This window comes from Coenobita brevimanus, chromosome 112 (genome assembly GCF_032717465.1).
Source record: "Coenobita brevimanus isolate Jiangsu-jjx chromosome 112, ASM3271746v2, whole genome shotgun sequence".
Taxonomy (NCBI): Eukaryota; Metazoa; Arthropoda; class Malacostraca; order Decapoda; family Coenobitidae; genus Coenobita; species Coenobita brevimanus.
The window spans coordinates 376446-394622 of record NC_137065.1 but is presented as its reverse complement, the minus strand read 5'-3'; the positions used below and the strand labels follow the sequence as shown (position 1 = coordinate 394622).

The 18177-nt window shown below is 40.7% G+C and overlaps 1 protein-coding gene across 1 annotated transcript; it reads right to left on the bottom strand.

Annotated features, from left to right (window-relative positions):
- Hat1 (histone acetyltransferase 1) lies at positions 1-16521 on the bottom strand. Its single transcript, XM_080286617.1, has 10 exons — positions 16515-16521; positions 12476-12550; positions 10583-10658; positions 10218-10341; positions 9166-9307; positions 6359-6515; positions 5954-6165; positions 2746-2897; positions 618-734; positions 1-406 (listed from the first exon to the last, which is right to left on the bottom strand). Exons 1-10 carry the CDS (start codon positions 16519-16521, stop codon positions 242-244), a joined length of 1227 nt encoding a protein of 408 aa, XP_080142743.1. The 3' UTR covers positions 1-241.
- Between the last annotated feature and the right edge of the window lie 1656 nt (positions 16522-18177).

Genomic DNA, 18177 nt, shown 5'->3' with positions numbered 1-18177 from the left:
AAGACCGAGATGTGGAGGGGCTAAGAGAAGTCAAGGGAAGGTTGAGTCCAGGTGCTCAAGAATATGTAGGCAGAAGAAGGAAGTGCTGGAAATAAACGTCCAAGAGTGATGTGGATGGGCTATGAGGAGGGAAGGGTAGGTCACAAGTCCATATGCTCAAGATCATGGAGGTAGTAGTAAGAAAGTGCTGGAAAACAAGCCCAAGAGAGTTATGGAGGGGCTATGAGGAGGCAAGGGCAGGTCATGAGTCGAGGCGCTCAAGAACGTGGAGGTAGTGGTCTTGGAGGAGGGAAAATTGACGCTCAAGAGACTCTAAGCGCTGGTCTCGGCTTGTGGTGGTCACTGTGGCTGCATACTCTTCAGGTCGCAGCATTTTCCGCAGCTTCTCCAAGTCTCTATCCTCTTTCTGCAAGACAATACAGAACATGATCATCCTCCCAGCCACTTTTCACACTGAAGGATGAGATGAGGTAGGGTCCAAAGAACAAGAAAAAAATTGACTGAACAAGACCTAACAACAATCTGAATCCACATTTAAAAATAACAATAATAGCCATCCTTCCCTTCCCTATTAATGTAGCCATGATTTTTTTTTTTTTAAAGTCTCTACCTCTCACCTTGTACTGGATGTTAAGCCGATTCTTGACATCAAGACGGTAGAGTTGGTAGGCCCCGTCATCTGAGCGATTAGTGACATGCAGCCGCAGGATCTCATACACACGGCGAATCTGACGCTGAAAGGATGAGCACAGTTACTTCACTTTCATTCTTACAGATTCATCTAGCTATCTATCTATAGCCTGAAATCTTAACTCCACAAGGGGTGACCATAAACAAAATGCCTCCATGTCACTCTGTCCTCCACAATCAGACTGCCCTCTGTCCAACACACACTCCCCCTCTCATATACCTTTCCTCCACTCCACCCCTCTACTCATCTTGGATTTCCTCCACTCCTCTTATCTAATCCACAGTCTCCCCATCAACTCACTCACATACACCTACTGTAGTCCATCTTTCATCCTCCATTCACATGCAGTCTCCCAATCAATTTCTTATTCTCTACTTTATCACATATTTGCAACTTTGAAAATTAAAAAACAAAATAAATAAAAAGTGCTGATGATATTTTGTAGTTTAGGGGGGATACCATGAAGTAATGGAGGAGAAAACCTCTCCCTTAATCCATCCATCATCCAATCCTATGCTGCCCCATGAGGAGCTCAGGGGCCTGAGGCTTGGCAAGTTGGTCCTGATATTTAAGATGAGAATGATCAGCCTCACTCATCCCTTTGTGGCAAACCACCCCTTGGATATAAACCTGCACAGGCTCAATCCGATTGGAGCACGTTAATTATCCACAAAACCACAAGGCGCCAAAATTTGATTATATGGCTACCACCCAGCATAATAAATGTTTCCTGGTGTACAGGAAACCATTTGGCTTGTCACTCAATGTAGGGTCACCCACAGGCAGAAGGATGAGAAAAGACAGAAGAGGGTGTGTAAAGTCACCTGTAGGCAGAAGGAAGAGGAAACAATGAAGAAAATAAAGCCAGAAGAGGAAGGAAGGAAAGAAGAAAGGGCAGACACTCGAGAGCAGCACTACACTGAGTGAGTGGATGGTGGGCACTTCTTATTATATTCTTACTACTGTTAAATGATTCTCTTCAATTCATGAGATATCCTCAAAGAGTATGGATTATATCAGTCACACCAAAATATATACCATATCCTAGTTCCTTTGTTTCATTTTCACTTCTCATTTGGAAGTCTATGAACACGCTTTTGATTTTAAAGGCTTTGTAAATGCTTGCCTGTTTGAACCTAGCTCTGTGGCTCTCCAAGCTATATGATCTCTGGTAGCATGCATCTTTATCTCTTTTCTATCGCTACTTTAATGGTCATTGCTCCTCTGAACTGTCTGCTTGCATTCCTCCACCTCTACGACGGGCGCGTAGCACCCGTCTGGCAGCAAACTCTCATCCCTTTTCTGTCCAACTCTCTAATGCAAGAGTTAACCGTTACTCCCAGTCTTTCATTTATGCAACAGGTCAGCTCTGGAACTGTCTCCCTCTATCTGTATTTCCTGCTGCCTATGATCTCCAGTCTTTCAAGCGCAGTGTGTCCAGGCATCTCCAAATGATCGGATCTTGAATTTGGCTCTCTGTTGTGTTTTGTTTTTCTCTTGGAGGGAACTGTTACTGCGGGCTCATGGCCTTTGGTTCCTTCTTCCTTGCATTAAAAAAAAAAAAAAAAAAAAAAAAAAAAAAAGAAAGACACCATAACTTCCTGAAGCAAACTGGGCTCATGTGGTTATGTAATGTGTGATGCGGTGTGGAGGAGGCTAAAAGGACAACCTGCCAACCACAAGCGTGGGCAAATGAATACACAAAGTACTCGCACCAAAATACAGGGTGCAACTTTTGAATTTGTTTTGTCGATTTTATAAGGAAGGTTGCAGCCTGTCGATCGGACCTTTTAAAGGGAATGTCACAGCCAAGGGGTTAATAACTATCCAACCATCACATTATTATCATCATCATCATCATTATGATCTCTTTTCTTTCACCCAAGACTGAGTGAGACAGGGCCCAGAGAGGAAGAAGAGAAAATCGGAACAGATGAAAAAGCAATTGGCAGAATGGTCACTGAAATTGACCACACATTCACTTACCACTCAAGCTTCCATTATCTTGACTCTATCTTCTCTATTCATCATAACCACAAATGAAAAAGTCCTACCTTATTTAGTTTGAGCTTCTTCTTGGCTTCTTCTACCATGGCTTCAGAAAACCCTTGATGTAGTTTTTCAGGCTGGAAACTCTCTAGCTTCATACAGTTCTTGCTGTCCACATAGTCACGCAATCTTGCAAAATTGTCTGATGGGTCTTCAACTGTGGATACAAATGGATGTTTTATTTTCTTATACTGAGGCTTACTTACTTTAAGAGAAAGATGAAAACAAAACAAAGGATTACGATAAATATGAATGTACAGCAAATGAATTAATACTCATCACAGAAACACTTATATACTGATACAAGGAATGGCTAAAGAAATATGAATATACTGTGTCACCATCATCATCATCAGGACCTCCTTTCCCACCCTAGGGCAAGGTGAGGAGCAGCAATGTCCAGACAGCCCAAATTTGCCTACTTCAATGGGCCATGTTCATTTAACCTTACACATGCTTCACTACCATCATAAAAACTCTCGACGGCACCTAGCAGCTTACTATCTACACTGTGCATGAGCAAAACCTTCAACAATCCTTCTGTCTACTTTGTCATATGCTTTTTCCAGATCCATGAATGCCATAAACACCATATAGTCCTTCTTACAAGCCTTTTACCTGCCTCACTGCAAATATTTGATCCACACATCTTCTCCACTCCTAAAGCCATCCTGTTCATCATTCACTAGGATTTCTGATCTCTCTCTTACTTTATGATAATTCTTCTATAAACCTTCCCTACCACACTCACAACAAACTTATGCCATGATAATTCTTGCACTCGGCTCACTTCTATTTTTGTACAGGGGTACAATCACAGCCTTTTTCCACTCTGCTGGCACAGCTTCACTCATCCATGCCTTCTTACATATCTCCAACAAGCACTTCATTCTGCTCTCAACACTAGACTTAATCATCTCTGCATACACCTCATCAACCCCAGGTGCTGTATCATTTTTCAGTCGCTTCACAGTGTTCTATCATTTTTCAGTCGCTTCACAGTGTTCTATCATTTTTCAGTCGCTTCACAGTGTTCTATCATTTTTCAGTCGCTTCACAGTGTTCTATCATTTTTCAGTCGCTTCACAGTGTTCTCACCTGTGCAAGAGTCATGTTTCCTGGCACTGCATTCCTTCTCTGCACACCCCCCAAACCAATCATATTTGCCGTGGCTCTGCTCTCTCTATTCCCTATACTGTACTATATTGTAAATGAACAAATACCTGTACTTATCATACCAACATCATATATAATTACATAATGCAAAAAGATACAGGCTGAAGAGAATTCATGATAACATGTAAAAGTTAAGTGAATATCTACTTGATTTTATCATCAAAATATAATGGAAAGAATGTGTAATGCACTATGTCAATGTATGTACAGCTGCCTACATATAGCTGTCATTATGTGAGCAATAAACCCAACCAAGCCATCAAAACAATTATTTCATCCTACAGCCTGGGATCAAGGAGTGCCTAGTTAAGAGTGGTTATGGCTGGATATGAGAGTGCTCATACCCACGTTAAAGTGAACAGAGATTTGAGTGACAGGTTAACTGTGAATGTTGGCATGCATCAAAGGCCAGTCTTGAACCCCTAATTATCTGTCATGGTGCTTGAAGATCTCTCACATGACTTCAGAAATGGACTCCAATGGGAAATGCTGTACGCAGATAGCTTGGCGTTCATTGCGGAGAACGAAAGGGGAGGGAGATGAAAGATTCAGGAAATGGAGAGATCGTATACTCCATAAGGGTTTGAGAGTAAATGTGGATGGCCGGTGGTGGTACTGTCAAAGCAGAAGAAGTGCGGCCATGTGCAGTTTGCCACATGGGTGTGGGAAGTAACTTTTAGCTTGTGCAGTGCTTGTGGTAAGTGAATGCACATGAGATGTATTAGTATTAGAGGTAGGCTGCAAAATAATGCTTATTTTGTGCAAGTGGTGTGTCAAGAAGAGTATGTAGAGACTGTCAAGCATGAATGGACTGATCTTGCTGAAGAGTCTCCAGTGTGTGAAGGAGCTTTTTTTTTTTTTTTTTACTTTTTTTTTGGGGGGGGGGGAATGTTATGTGCTGGAGGGGCTGCAGTTAGCTCTGTGATTAGGGTAAGGAATGGCTGGAGGAAGTTCAGGGAGCTTTTGATTCTGCTGGCATTAAGAGGGCTCTCCCTCAACGCTAGGGATCTTTGTATACAGCATGTGTTAGGTGAGGCTAGGGGACTGACAAGAGATCGAGCTGGCTGGATGAATGTTGTGAGAAGTGCATGATCAAGGATTTGGCACTCCTTTTTAATGTGACAGCATCCAGACCGACTCTATCGGATACATTTATGTGAAGCTACAGAATGTGTTGAAAGTTTTTGGCATACCAGATACAGCCAAGATTCCGGGGGCTTGAATGATGAGTGAACGGAAGCGTGGCCTACTGGATTGGGCAAACTTGGGCTGTCTGGACACTGCTACTCCTCACCCTGTCCTAGGGTGGAAAAGGAGGTCCAGATGATGATGATGATGATGATAATGTCGATATTAGGGGTGTAATGCTGTATGGTACTGAGACTTGAGTAGTGAAAGAAGAGGATATTTGTAGGCTCAAACATACAGAACTGACAATGATTTGATGAGACTCTAGTGTGTCCATGAATGCCAGGTCTGGGGGTCTATGACTGCACTGTAAAAGTTGGGAGAAGGAAGGAGGGGATTGAAATGTATTGGCACTGTGATGAGAAGAGGTAGATTGAGATGGTTGGGCATGGTGAGAGGACAGAAGACCACAGATGGGTGTGGAGGGTGAGAGGTGTGAACATTGAGGGTAGAATTGCAAGAGACAGACCAAAGACGACCTGGGATGAGGTCACAGTGTGTGCCTTCAGGGATAAGGCACTGAACAGGGAGACTGCCGGAGATCGCGCAGTATGGAGAGCGATCATTACCTGAACAAGGCCGACACATGCAAGCATGCTGGAGACTTCATAAACACTACAACAATATGATGGAAGATTTGTTCTATCTGACAATAATCCCAGACCTTCAGCTCGGCTAATGTCTAAGTGTACTCAGACTGGCAGGTTGATATAACTAATAACCAAGGAGACTCATTCCTACCTCATAACTAAGCCTCATTGACTTTCATGTAACCATGACTTACCATTCAAATTTTGGGATTGGTTCATCATCACAATAAAACATAACAACTATGGTGAATTGTCTGACCTGTGATATCAAGGACGGAAGAATCATCCTGGTAGCAACTATAGATGGTATGCAGCATCTCCGCTCCAATTCCCATGTGTTGAAATGGTGGCAGGACCAACATCTGGGATATACGTGGCCGTATGTTAGCTGGGTAGGCGTAGTAGTGATAGACACTAGTGTATCCAACCAGTGCGTAGTGAGTTACACCTCCCAGCTGGAACTTCTCGTATCTGTGGAAATTAAATAAGCTCATTCAAGCCCTCAGAACATTCCCCACCCCCCTCACCATCCAAGATACTGATATTCACTAGGTATCCTCCCTCTTGACTCTCCAAATTAATGGCATACCAATTTCCTACACTCATGAAAATGTACAGATTATACTGTATACTGTTAAGACAAACACAACAGTTGCCAGCTTACGTGACAAAGAATCTCCACTTTTCATCATCCACATCAATATACGATGCAGCATCAATGTACCAGAGGATGAATGTCTGGAAACGTTGATGGTACTGCAGGAAGCCTGGCGTGCTGGCATCACACCGGTACACCTCAAATGTCCTCTCCTCACCAGCCTCTGTCACATCACAATTCAATTAATCTATGTTAATATACTGTGCTGTAAACCTGTGCCAATAATAACAAAGCATGACAAAAAATTAGGGAAGAAACTGAAAGTAATGAACACATCAGACTTCCCCACATAACCATCCAAACCCTCAATTTACAAAAAAAATAAAGTCTAAAGTTTTGTATGATGTGGCTAGAGTGGTTACAGGACAGGGGTTTAATTGAAATAAGAACTGAATATACTGAGAGCAAGAAGCACATCAAGAGACTAGTGAAGAGGAAAAGGAAGGAGGTAAATGATGATCTAAGAAGAAAAAATGCCAGGAAGGAGGTAAATGATGATCTATGAAGAAAAATGACCACAAATTACTCTGAAAATAGGAAGTTATTGTGGAAAGAGGTGCAGAAATGAAGAAGTGACAGGAGAATGAAATGTGAAAGTGTGAAGGATGTCTGTGATAGATTATTAACCCATGGGGATGAAGTAAGACCATGTGGAAAGAATATTTTGAAAGCCTGATTAATGGGAATAGAGAGAGCAGAGCCACTGTAATTATGAATGGTTTGGGGGGAGTGCCAAGAATGAATGCAGTACCAGGAAATGTGACACTCGGACAAGTGAAGAACGCTGTGATGCGGCTGAAAAATGGGAAAGCAGCAGGGGCTTATGAGGCGTTTGCAGAGATGATTAAGTCTAGTGGAGAGAGCAGAATGAAGTGCTTGTTGGAGATAGGTCAGAAGGCATGGAAAAGTGAAACTGTGCCAGCAGAGTGGAAAAAGGCTGTGACTGTACCCCTGTACAAAAATAAAGGTGAGCGGAGTGAGTGCAAGAATTATCGTGGCATAAGTATACTGAGTGTGGGAGGGAAGGTATATGGAAAAATTATTATAAAGTAAGAGAGATATCAGAAGTCCTAGTGAGTGATCAACAGGGTGGCTTTAGGCATGGCAGAGGATGTGTGGATAAAAATATTTGCAGTAAGACAGATAGTGGAGAAGGCTTGTGAGGACTAAAAGGTGTTTATGGCATTCATGGATCTGGAAAAAGCATATGACAAAGTAGACAGAGAAGGATTGTGGAATGTTTTGCACATGTATGGTGTAGACAGTCAGCTGCTAGGTGCCGTCAAGAGTTTTTATGATGGTAGTGAAGCAGGTGTAAGGGTAAATGGGCATCTAAGTGAATGATTCACAATTGATGTGGGCGTGTGACAAGGTTGTGTGATGTCTCAGTGGTTGTTAAATATATATATATATGGATGGGGTGAAAAGAGAAGTAAAAACACGAGTAATGGAGAGAGGGATGGCACTGGCAATGAATGGTGATGGATGGAATATCTCAAAATTTGTTGTATGCTGATGATGCAGTGCTACTTGCAGATACTGGACAAGAACTTGGTAGATTAGTGCAGAGTTTTGCTTATGTCTCTAAGCCTCATGCCTTGACAGTAAATGTAAAAAAGAGTAAAGTGATGGTTACTGAGAGGTCATTCCCAGTGCAATATTACAGTGAATGGAGAGTGACTGGAATTGGCGAGAGAGTACAAATACCTGGGTACACTGACAGAAAAGACAGGAAAATGAGCAAAAGATGTGGAAAGTAGAGTGACCCAAGGAAGGAAAGTAGCTGGTGCTATGAAGGCCTTGATAAGAAACAGAGGCTTGAGTGTTGCAGCTGCATGAGGCTTACATGATGGAGTGTTAGTGCCAACTTTAACATATGGATGTGAGACTGTGGTGTGGCATGAAAATGAAAAGTCAAGAGTAAGAGCAGTGGAGACGGGACTGCTGAGGAATGTATGTGGAGTACAGGGAGTGGAGAGGATACGAAATAATGTGATTCATGAAAGATGTGGAGTGAGGAAGTCGGTGGATACCACAACTGCAAACAGCAGTATTATATACCAACAACACGCTGAATGGCATTACTAAACAGCACCCTCAATTGCATTATATAAACAAAAAACTCAATCCCTAGAGCCACTCTGGTAGAAGCATCATAAACCTCTAAACTACTGACTGTTTACTTGCTGGTTATATGGTTATCACACAACTTAATAAATGGCTTCCTAAAGTTTTACGAGATTATTTAGCTTGTCGCTTATTGTTGTATAAGTATAACTTCAAAGAAAATGTAAGGTTCAGAGACAGAATGAGAAACAGAAAATGTCTTACATCTATTATACATTTACTCACTTAATCAAACCATTAAATTTGCTGGCTGCCTCCAATAAATTGAGGAAAATAATACCATCCATCCATCTATCATCCAATCCTAGGTTGCCCCATGAGGAGCGTAGAAGCCTGTGGCTAAGCAAGTTGGTCCTGACATTTAAGATGAGTGACCAGCCTCACTCATCCCTGAGTGGCATTACGTGAACAATACACCCCAACCACCCCTTGGATATAAACCTTCACCGGCTCAATCTGACTGGAGTGCCGTAATTACCCACTAAACCACCAGGCGCCAAAATACCACTGCTCAAATTACTGAGCAATGAAACTTTCACCAAATAGCCAAGCTATTCATGTTTGCTGGGTTCTGAATACTACATTACACTGTACTGGGTTTCTGAGAGTCACTGTTCACTGTCTTACTTCTTAACATTAAGACTAGGTGGATCATCATTTATACTGGCAAGTGTACAGTACTGTACCTGATGTGGCAGTGAAGCGGTGTGTCATTTCTCCATAGGGTCTGAAGGTGCCTTCTTTCTGCAGGGAGGCAACAAAGTCATCCAAGTTGGTGAGGTAGCCTGCAGGGATGCGCTCTGCTATGGGCTTGATTACCTCATCAGGCTGTAAAAAGATTATAGCTACAGTGCAGGAGAGGGATGCCTTCGTGTAGTGGCACTGATATAACTGGACAACTCTGCTGCCTGGTTGTATAAACATCCCTTAATTCCCAGTCTGTTCCCCAAGAGGAGGATGGTGGACTGCAAAAGGGTACCTTCGGTCTTAAGTCCACCAGACGACCTTAGGGTCACAACCATAACTACAAAAGAGTTGCATTTAAAGGAACATTTTGTCCCCACAATTCCTATACTTTAACTTAAGACTGACTGTACAGTACTACAATTCAAACATCACAATACTAACAACCAAGTACTACACTGAACTGATCTGCTTTACTGGTACCAGAAATAGTTTAGAACCTAAGTACTTTCTTTTGGCTAGTATCGGATAATTTTTAAAACGTTCAACCTTTCAGTATCCATTTTTTTTATATACTGTTAAAAGATGTTCCATACCGATGACACAAACATTCTTAATCTCCTACTGCATCCTCTACATCCAGTCAAACCTAAATCATCATCTCTAATACCTTGTCTCTTCCTGGGAACTCTTGGACAAAGAAAACTCAACACTCTTAATCTCCTGCATCCTACACATCCAATCTCACCCTAGCCATCATCATCTCTGATAGGCCTATCTTGCCTCAACCTGGGAACCCCTGGACAGAGAATGGCGATGACAAAACTGCCTCTAGGCTACTTTACCCTCAAATACCTCTCTCAACCACTCAAACACACCTCCTCCTTCACCTCCCTAACCAACACTCTTGTGTACCACACAAGGTCTTGCATTACAAATATTTTACTCAACCTCAACTAAACAGTTCAATCAATTAATCTATCTTTCACACACACATCCACTCATCCACTCACTCTCACATTCACACACATAAGGAGGCTAATTCATCTCTCACCTTAACTCCTTCAAACTTGTCTGGATGGACCTTTTCAGTATATGTGTGTGACAGGTAGGTGGTGAGACGGCAGGCACTGTAGTACAACTTAATGCGCAGACCACTGTACCCAAAGATCTGTTCACTGTGGGTGGTTGGATGTGAGTTAGGCTATACTTATACTGAAGTGTTGAAATTAACTGGTTGTATGTGTCTTGCTGAGAGAGAGAGAGAGAGAGAGAGAGAGAGAGAGAGAGAGAGAGAGAGAGAGAGAGAGAGAGAGAGAGAGAGAGAGAGAGAGGGTATAAATAACCTCAACCACTTTTACATATTCCAATCACTATTCACCACAACAAAATAATGGTGGTACAATATACAACACCCACCTGTCACCAAACACCTGGTGAGACATGTCTGGTTTGAAGGTGGTTTCGTCATCCTCAATATCCTCAGGACACCGAACTGTAAGGAACATCAATAAATTATATCCTCCTCTTCATCATCATCATCATTATCCCAACCTTTTCTGCCAAAGGATGAGATAAGACAGGGTCCAGTGGGCAAGAATAAACTGTCAGAAGAAAATAATCAAAAGTCTGCTGAAATAAATGGGCCAATATTTCTATTCACTCACCAGAATCCTGAATCCATCTCACAGGCTAACATTCACCAATAAACGTATGATTAGCTCCATACTTTCTTTATGGCACCTCTTCCTTGCTGACTTACTATGCATATTACACCCTGACATTCCCTTGTACGTTCTTAAACCCTGACATAAATGTTGCCTATATCAACAATCTTAATTGGGTAATGAGGTGTGATATGCAGATCAAAAAGCTAAAAAATGCATTATAAAATCATCAGTCACTCAAAATATTATTCTTAATGTGTCTGACTCCGGACCTAGATTTTGTGTAACATTTCTTAAGGCCCAACTGTCCTCTAACATAATTGCCACACACACCTTTACATGACACGGCTACAATGCTAATAGCCCTAGTTCACACTGAATACATACTAAGGCTTTCTTATTCAAGGCTGGTATAATAATATCAGTGGTGGTCTTTTTTATGACATGTTTGTGAGTGTTGTAGATCAACAGGATCTGCTTTAATAAAATGCAATCATCAGCTGGTTCCCTGCCCAAGCCTGGAGTCAAGTACACATACTGCTCTTCTCATACAACAGATCACCTCTCTAATCACTGGACCAATACCCACCTAAATAATACTGATCTTTAGTTATTCTGGTTTTATCAACCCTACCACAACAAAGGCTATAATACTACAAAACATTTATACACCTCTCAGTTTATCATTACTAAAGGATTACTATTACGAAATTATTACGCAAATATTAAAAGGTTGTAATCTGAGGCTTTGCTAAACTGCATAAGGACCAGTACATAATGACAACAATACTTGTGTCACCTGGAAATAGTCAAGGAGAAGGGTACTGAGCAAAAAAAAATGGCTTATAGCATTAAGTGTACCTTACATACTTAAAAGCATTTTTACTTTTAAGACATGGCATTGTGCACTAGGGCAGTGTCAAACAAAACATCCTCAATCTCTTCCGCTGAGAGCATGCAGAATGAGAAATTACCTAAGACAGTACAATATAATTTTTTAAGTGAGGTAGAGGGGAAAGAGGCAGACTGAGAATGAAGTGGAGGAATGGTGCTGTGAGGTGTATGAACGGGGTGGTGCAAGCTGAAGGGAGGGCAGCTTAATGTCAGAGGACAGGTTGACAAGCAAAATGAGAGATTAACTAGTGGTGTATGTAAATGAGGCAGAGGGAGAAAGGAAGGAGGGGGAGATTAAGAATGAGATGGAAGGGCAGCACTGAGAGGTATGGTACATGAATGTTGTTGGTGTGTGTTGGAGAGAAAGCAGCCTTATGCAGAGGGGAGGGTGAAAAGGAACTGATCTGTCTGTGGTCACTCCCACTGAGATTAAGACATTTCAATTCAGTATACACATAGACAGACTGACTTAGCTATAGGCAGGTAAGCTACTGATAAACAAATGAACAGGTAGACAAAAATAAACAGACAGATAGCTATACCATACAGATGGACGGCTGGAAGGATGGATGGATGAATGAATGGGCAGATGCAAATACCGTACACATCCAGTGGATAGATAGATGCTGACAGATGGATGGATACATGGCTAAACAGATAAATAGATAAACAAACAGACTGCCAGACATAAGATGGCTATCAGTATAGATGAGTACATACAGTGCTTCCAAATATCCTTCCCAGTGCTTACCCAGTTTGAATTCCAGAGCCTCATTGCTGTCGATGACGTAGTTCTGGAGGGTGTTCTTGGCAATGCCAGACATTCCTGGGGGACAACGACAGAGAGGCTAGTAATGTGGCAAACAACAGTTGAGTTAGGATGGAAAAATCAAATGATGGTAGTAGTAGCTAGCAGTACATGGTGGTGGTGGTGGTGGTAGTGGTGGTGGTGGCGGTAGTAGTAGTGGTAGTAGATCTAGTAGAAACTAACAGTAGTAGCAAAGTAGTGGTAGTAATAGTCGGTGCGACGAATTACCAAATCAGTATTTACCAAATCGGCACTTTTAATGGGAAAATATACAGAACTCACTATCACCATACAGGGTCATACACAATTATCTGAAATCCAGTAAAAAAAACTGTGCTTAATATAATTATTAATAAAAAATAAGGTTTCAGGGCAAACATGTGCTAATGTTAGCGGATAGTTCCTCTCCCAATCGTTAACACATTTGGAGATTTCTGTTTTCCATAAATACTGTATTGATATAAAGTACAAATAAATGCATTTGAAATAATTATTTATACAAAACAAGTTTGCCAAGGCGAGTTGTCGAGCTACAAGCATAACACTTCTGCTAACTTTAACAAATTTTTCCTTTGAATCCTGATTTTTTATTAACAGTTCAACTAAATGCAAATTTTTGACTGGATTTCAGACAATCAGGTGTATATGAACCTGTGAGATGATAAAAATTATAATATTTTCCAATTCAAGGTGCTGATTTGGTAAATGACTGCCAATTTGGTACAGTATTTCGTTGCACCCGTAGTAGTAACTAGTACAGCAGTAGTAAAAATGTGAACCTGATGGACTACAGGCTGAAACTGCCAATCATCCACAGTCCAACATCCTATTTTCAGGGGAGAGGGACAGAGCTGAAGGGCAACTGTACAACTAGCAGTGGCATTCCTCAGTTATACCAGTGTCACCACATGAAGGAATCCCCTGCTTGCACTATTTAATAATAATACACAAGTCCAGTCCGTCAAAAAATAATTCACTGGAAAAAAATCATGTCAACCTATTCTAACCTGATAACCAAACCTACAGTATGCTACACTTGAACCATGAATTAATCTGCCCAAGCCATCTTGGAACTAATTTAAATTCACCTAATAACACTGTGTTGCATTGCAATTGATGGAAACCCTACTAAGATTATTTGAAACAAGCTACATTAAATATCTGATATTAACATTAGCAAATATTCATCTGCAATGGTTGCAAAGTATCTGAAAAAGATTATACCGGGTAACTATTAACTGCATATCCTATTTTCAAAAAAAAAAAAAAAAAAAAAAAAAAAGCTATTATCATCAGCGCATTCTTTTCACTGCATCTAAAATCATTACACTGCCTACTTCTATAAGAATGAATATCTTATCATAAAAGCCTTTAACATTTAATCTGGTTAATGCTTAACCTTTTGAAGCTGGCAACTACTGATATTCTTTGTGAGACCAGACCATTTTATTCAACACAGGTGACTATTACTAGACAGCTTCATGATGCCTTTAACATTTAATCTGGTTAATGCTTAACCTTTTGAAGCTGGCAACTACTGATATTCTTTGTGAGACCAGACCAATTTATTCAACACAGGTGACTGTTACTAGACAGCTTCATGATAGCATAGCAATAGGCAGTACTAGCTCTCTTCACTATGTAAATGTGGCCCAGAATACTCAAGTAACATATGGCCAAAGAGGTGGACTTTATGACACTGATACTAGGTTATAAATATTATTAGGACTTCACAAGAGAAGACCCAGTACCTTGTGCAGTTTGTGGGGTGCCTGCGGCACACACACTGCATCATTACACGATGGAATGTCCACTAACTGCTAAGTACAGAAACCCACAGCTTTTAACGCTGACTGAGCAAATCATGTGGCTAATCAATGAAAATCTGTTACTTCCCATTCTATGTGAACACCCAGAATTTGTACCACAGCACTAAATGGCACTACATTCAAACACGTATATTTACACACAGAAACACATACTGTCCTTCAATCTATCTTACACCGACAAACAACATTCAGCAGGCCTTGCGCAACCTAACCATAGAAAAAGTACTCAAGCAAATGTAAGGGAAAAACACTACTGTGTACCAGTAAGGGATATGTACATAATATATGAACAACTAACAGTAGTGAAGATATGAAACTGAGAGTGTGGTAGTGTTGGAGGGTATGTTGTGCCTTACGTTACCTAGCTAGAGTCACAACCTTGTGCAAGAGAAAAACACTGCTGTGTACAAATAAAGGACATATTATTCTTGAACAACTAAAAGTAGGTGGTGAAAACAGAGTACAGGTAGTGAAGATATCAAATGGAGGGAGAGTGGAGCTGTGGTGGATGGTGTAGTGGCCCATCACACACTGACCCCAGGTGACCAGCTGATAAGGCGGGGCTATGTCATCACTGGCCACAAATGATGCTGATATGCTATACTATAATCCTATACTGTACTACTCTGATACTACTCCTCATTCCTATATGTAATACACTTTGCAAATACCCCTGTAATTTATAATGCATGCTATGGCTAATATTCATAAAAGGGCATATGGCTACACCCATGAATGAATAACAAAGTTGTGGCTACACCACGAACATATCTGCTAGCTGCAGGTAACTACATTTGCTGAAGAAGGTGTCTGGCAAGCAGTGGTGGGTGTAATTGATTATTTGTAATCGATTACATTGATTACAAAGTAAAATTTTTCGCTTATCGATTATATACAGTATAGTTCCCAATAATCGATTACCAAACGATTACCCCCCAGCATAAATTACTATCTATCTATAGCCCAACACCCTAATCCTGCAAAGGGTGACCGCAGACAAAACACCTCCAAGTTGCTCTGTCACCCACCATTCGACTACCCTCCCCCCAACTCCCTCCCCCTTCTCTCATGTACCTCTCAACTCCATCCCTCCACACACATTACACATTATATATATATTATAAACACATGCATTTCAATGGACTTTAATATATCAATCTGTTTTCTAATAAACGCATTAATTCATAGAGATCTATGTAAAAAGGAGGTAGCTGAGAATTAATAGTGTGTATGTACGAGACTAAAAAGCCAGGGCCTCAGACATTGGAGAAGACAAATCTAATACAACAACAAACTCATACGTGCAGTTTCTGTACAGTATACTACTGTGTACTGTTTAGACTGTGGTGTGTGAACACTGCACAGCTGCCAGCTGTGTGGCAGTGTGAGTCATGTGACTGTGTGGCCCAGCAGATCTGATTACTGGTTAATTAAACTTTCAGGTATTAACAATGTTTTCACTTTTCCCAGATCCTTTTCTTTAACTTAATGCTTGGAGAGAGAGAGAGAGACTACAATGAAGCCATAACATTTTACCTTATACTGTACTGTACTTTACCAATATACCCATATAATATCTATTTTAAGGTAAAAATAACCAATTACTGACCACAAAAGTAATCAAAATAATCGATTACAGAAAAAATCAAGTATCGCCCATCACTGCTGGCAAGACCCACCATCTTCTTTTGTTGTATAAGTACTCTGCATACCTTTTCCAACAATGCATATTTCAATCAATCAACATAGGAGACACCCTTAATAGTAAAGAAAAATAATGAAGTCAGTTCTTTCATTCAAAAAATCTTCCACAAGCGGAATAAAATCTACGTAGCGGATTGATTAAAGCGATTCACCCTACTTGGGATATTTTTCTCGCAATTTAACCAATAAAACCCCCACAAGAAGTAAACATACCCCTCACCGGGGCTTATAGTCCCTATAATTGCATGTTTGGGTATTATTGCAAAACTGGCTCTCGGTCACCATGATCTCTCTCTTCCTCCAGCACATTTTCGCGCCTCGTACTTATTATATATGCCACTAACTTAATGTTTGAGGCTAAAACCCATTCATGTCTGAACTAGGTAAGAATAATATGGCCTCCAGGCCGTATAACACTAAATAATGACATAAATAACATAGGTGCCTACCCGCCATGTTGATGTTGTTGCGCGGGAAAAATAATTTGTATGCCCGTTATGTATGATCCATAATATTCGAAATTTATTGTAAAATGGCTTATACAAGTTTCACGTCAGTTCTAAATTTTAAATCTTACTGAACAATATTTTATAACATGCAAGCCGAGCATCTGGTTGCAAAGTTGCCAAGCCGCCCAATAGCGCTAGTGTTGGAGTTGCCGGAAAATTTGGGTTAATTTACCATCCTCCTTTCAGAGGATAGGGAGTTAAAAGCGTCTCTCTCCGTCACCGAGGGCAAAGCAAGATCGTGCAACAAGACCTACCACCTTTTTTTATTCCCCTGTATTCCTTTTGCAAAATAAATAAATAAATAAATAAATAAAGTATTTCAAACCAAATCAAATCAATCTTTAGTTAAAACTCCTTAACCTTGCTAAAAAAAAAAAAAATTGTTTACGTTTACGAACGCACGAAATAACAAATGCGCATAATATGGCTTTGTTTATGTTTATATCGACGTTTATATATTTATAATCATATCGACGTTTATTCATTTATTATTTTAAAATTTTGAGATATACATAATGCCCCTCTGCGTAGAAGACAAGATGCTGGAAAAGTAAATAAAATAGATAACAAAGACGAAAGAAAGCTTTGCTCTAGATTAACTTTAGTTTTTATGTATGATAGTTGTGTGCTTTTTTATCCTCTCATTTCATCTTGCTTGCTTACCTGATTCAGTCCTTTCATTCACTCTAGAGAAACTCAACTGTGAAATAAATGTATCGTTCTAACAGTGACTCTTGGCAGCTTAATAGGATGAGGTGTTAGTTTAATCCTGTCCTGTGTTTCTTTGTAAGATTTCCCATTTAACCCCCCCAAGAGTAAGAAATCTAACTTTACGCACTCTGCCAGAAGCTAAATATGTATACATAGGGCTTTAATTTTAATCAAATTGTAAAAGATTAGTATTTTAGAGCGATACGGAGGGTGAGACAGGACATAAGCGAGTCAGTGGCTGCCTTGTTTATTGCGAGCTCGGACTTGTGACTATGATGGTGATGTATATTTCAAGAGGTATAATATCACTGATTTCGCTGTGTCAGGGTGAGTAGAGCTGTAATTACGTTGTATTCCTTTATGTAGGGATACAGGTGTATAGGAGATGCTTAGAAGTACCTGTCATGACTTATGGGTGGAGGATTAAAAGGGTAGAGTATTGGTGGGAGTCAGGCGAGGGAGTCCCATCATGGACGAAGAAGGCCCACGGTTTCATCAGCCCTTGCAAGAGAGACGCAGGCGCTGGTGGTGGTGCTTGTTGCATCATGTTGGAGCGAGAGGGGCATCTGTGGTGAGTCTGGTAAGGGTGAAGCCGTGAAGGTGGCAGTGCGTGGAGATAGGTTAGGCCCGCCAGGTGTGATGATAGCAGATGAAGGCAACAGGATGCCCAAGGTAGGTCTGATAGGTGTGCGGGCTCCAGCTCATCTTTTCTTTCACAATTTTACACATTAACTTTAGTGATAGTGCTATATACTGTGAATTAATGTGCAGGAAATTTTAAACATACCTGAAGTATGTTGGACTGCATTCATTCATTCATTGCCAGACGCCATGTATCCCAGACAGGGTGGCCAAGGGCTGAGAGTTAATTGTTTTACAGGGAGGGGCACAT

Excerpts from the sequence above, each read along its gene's own strand:
- Hat1 (XM_080286617.1), bottom strand. Across the intron at positions 9,308-10,217 it reads ACAAGTTTGAAGGAGTTAAG|CCTGATGAGGTAATCAAGCC; the intron begins GTGAGAGATGAA and ends ATCTTTTTACAG. Across the intron at positions 407-617 it reads GGCTTAACATCCAGTACAAG|AAAGAGGATAGAGACTTGGA; the intron begins GTGAGAGGTAGA and ends ATTGTCTTGCAG.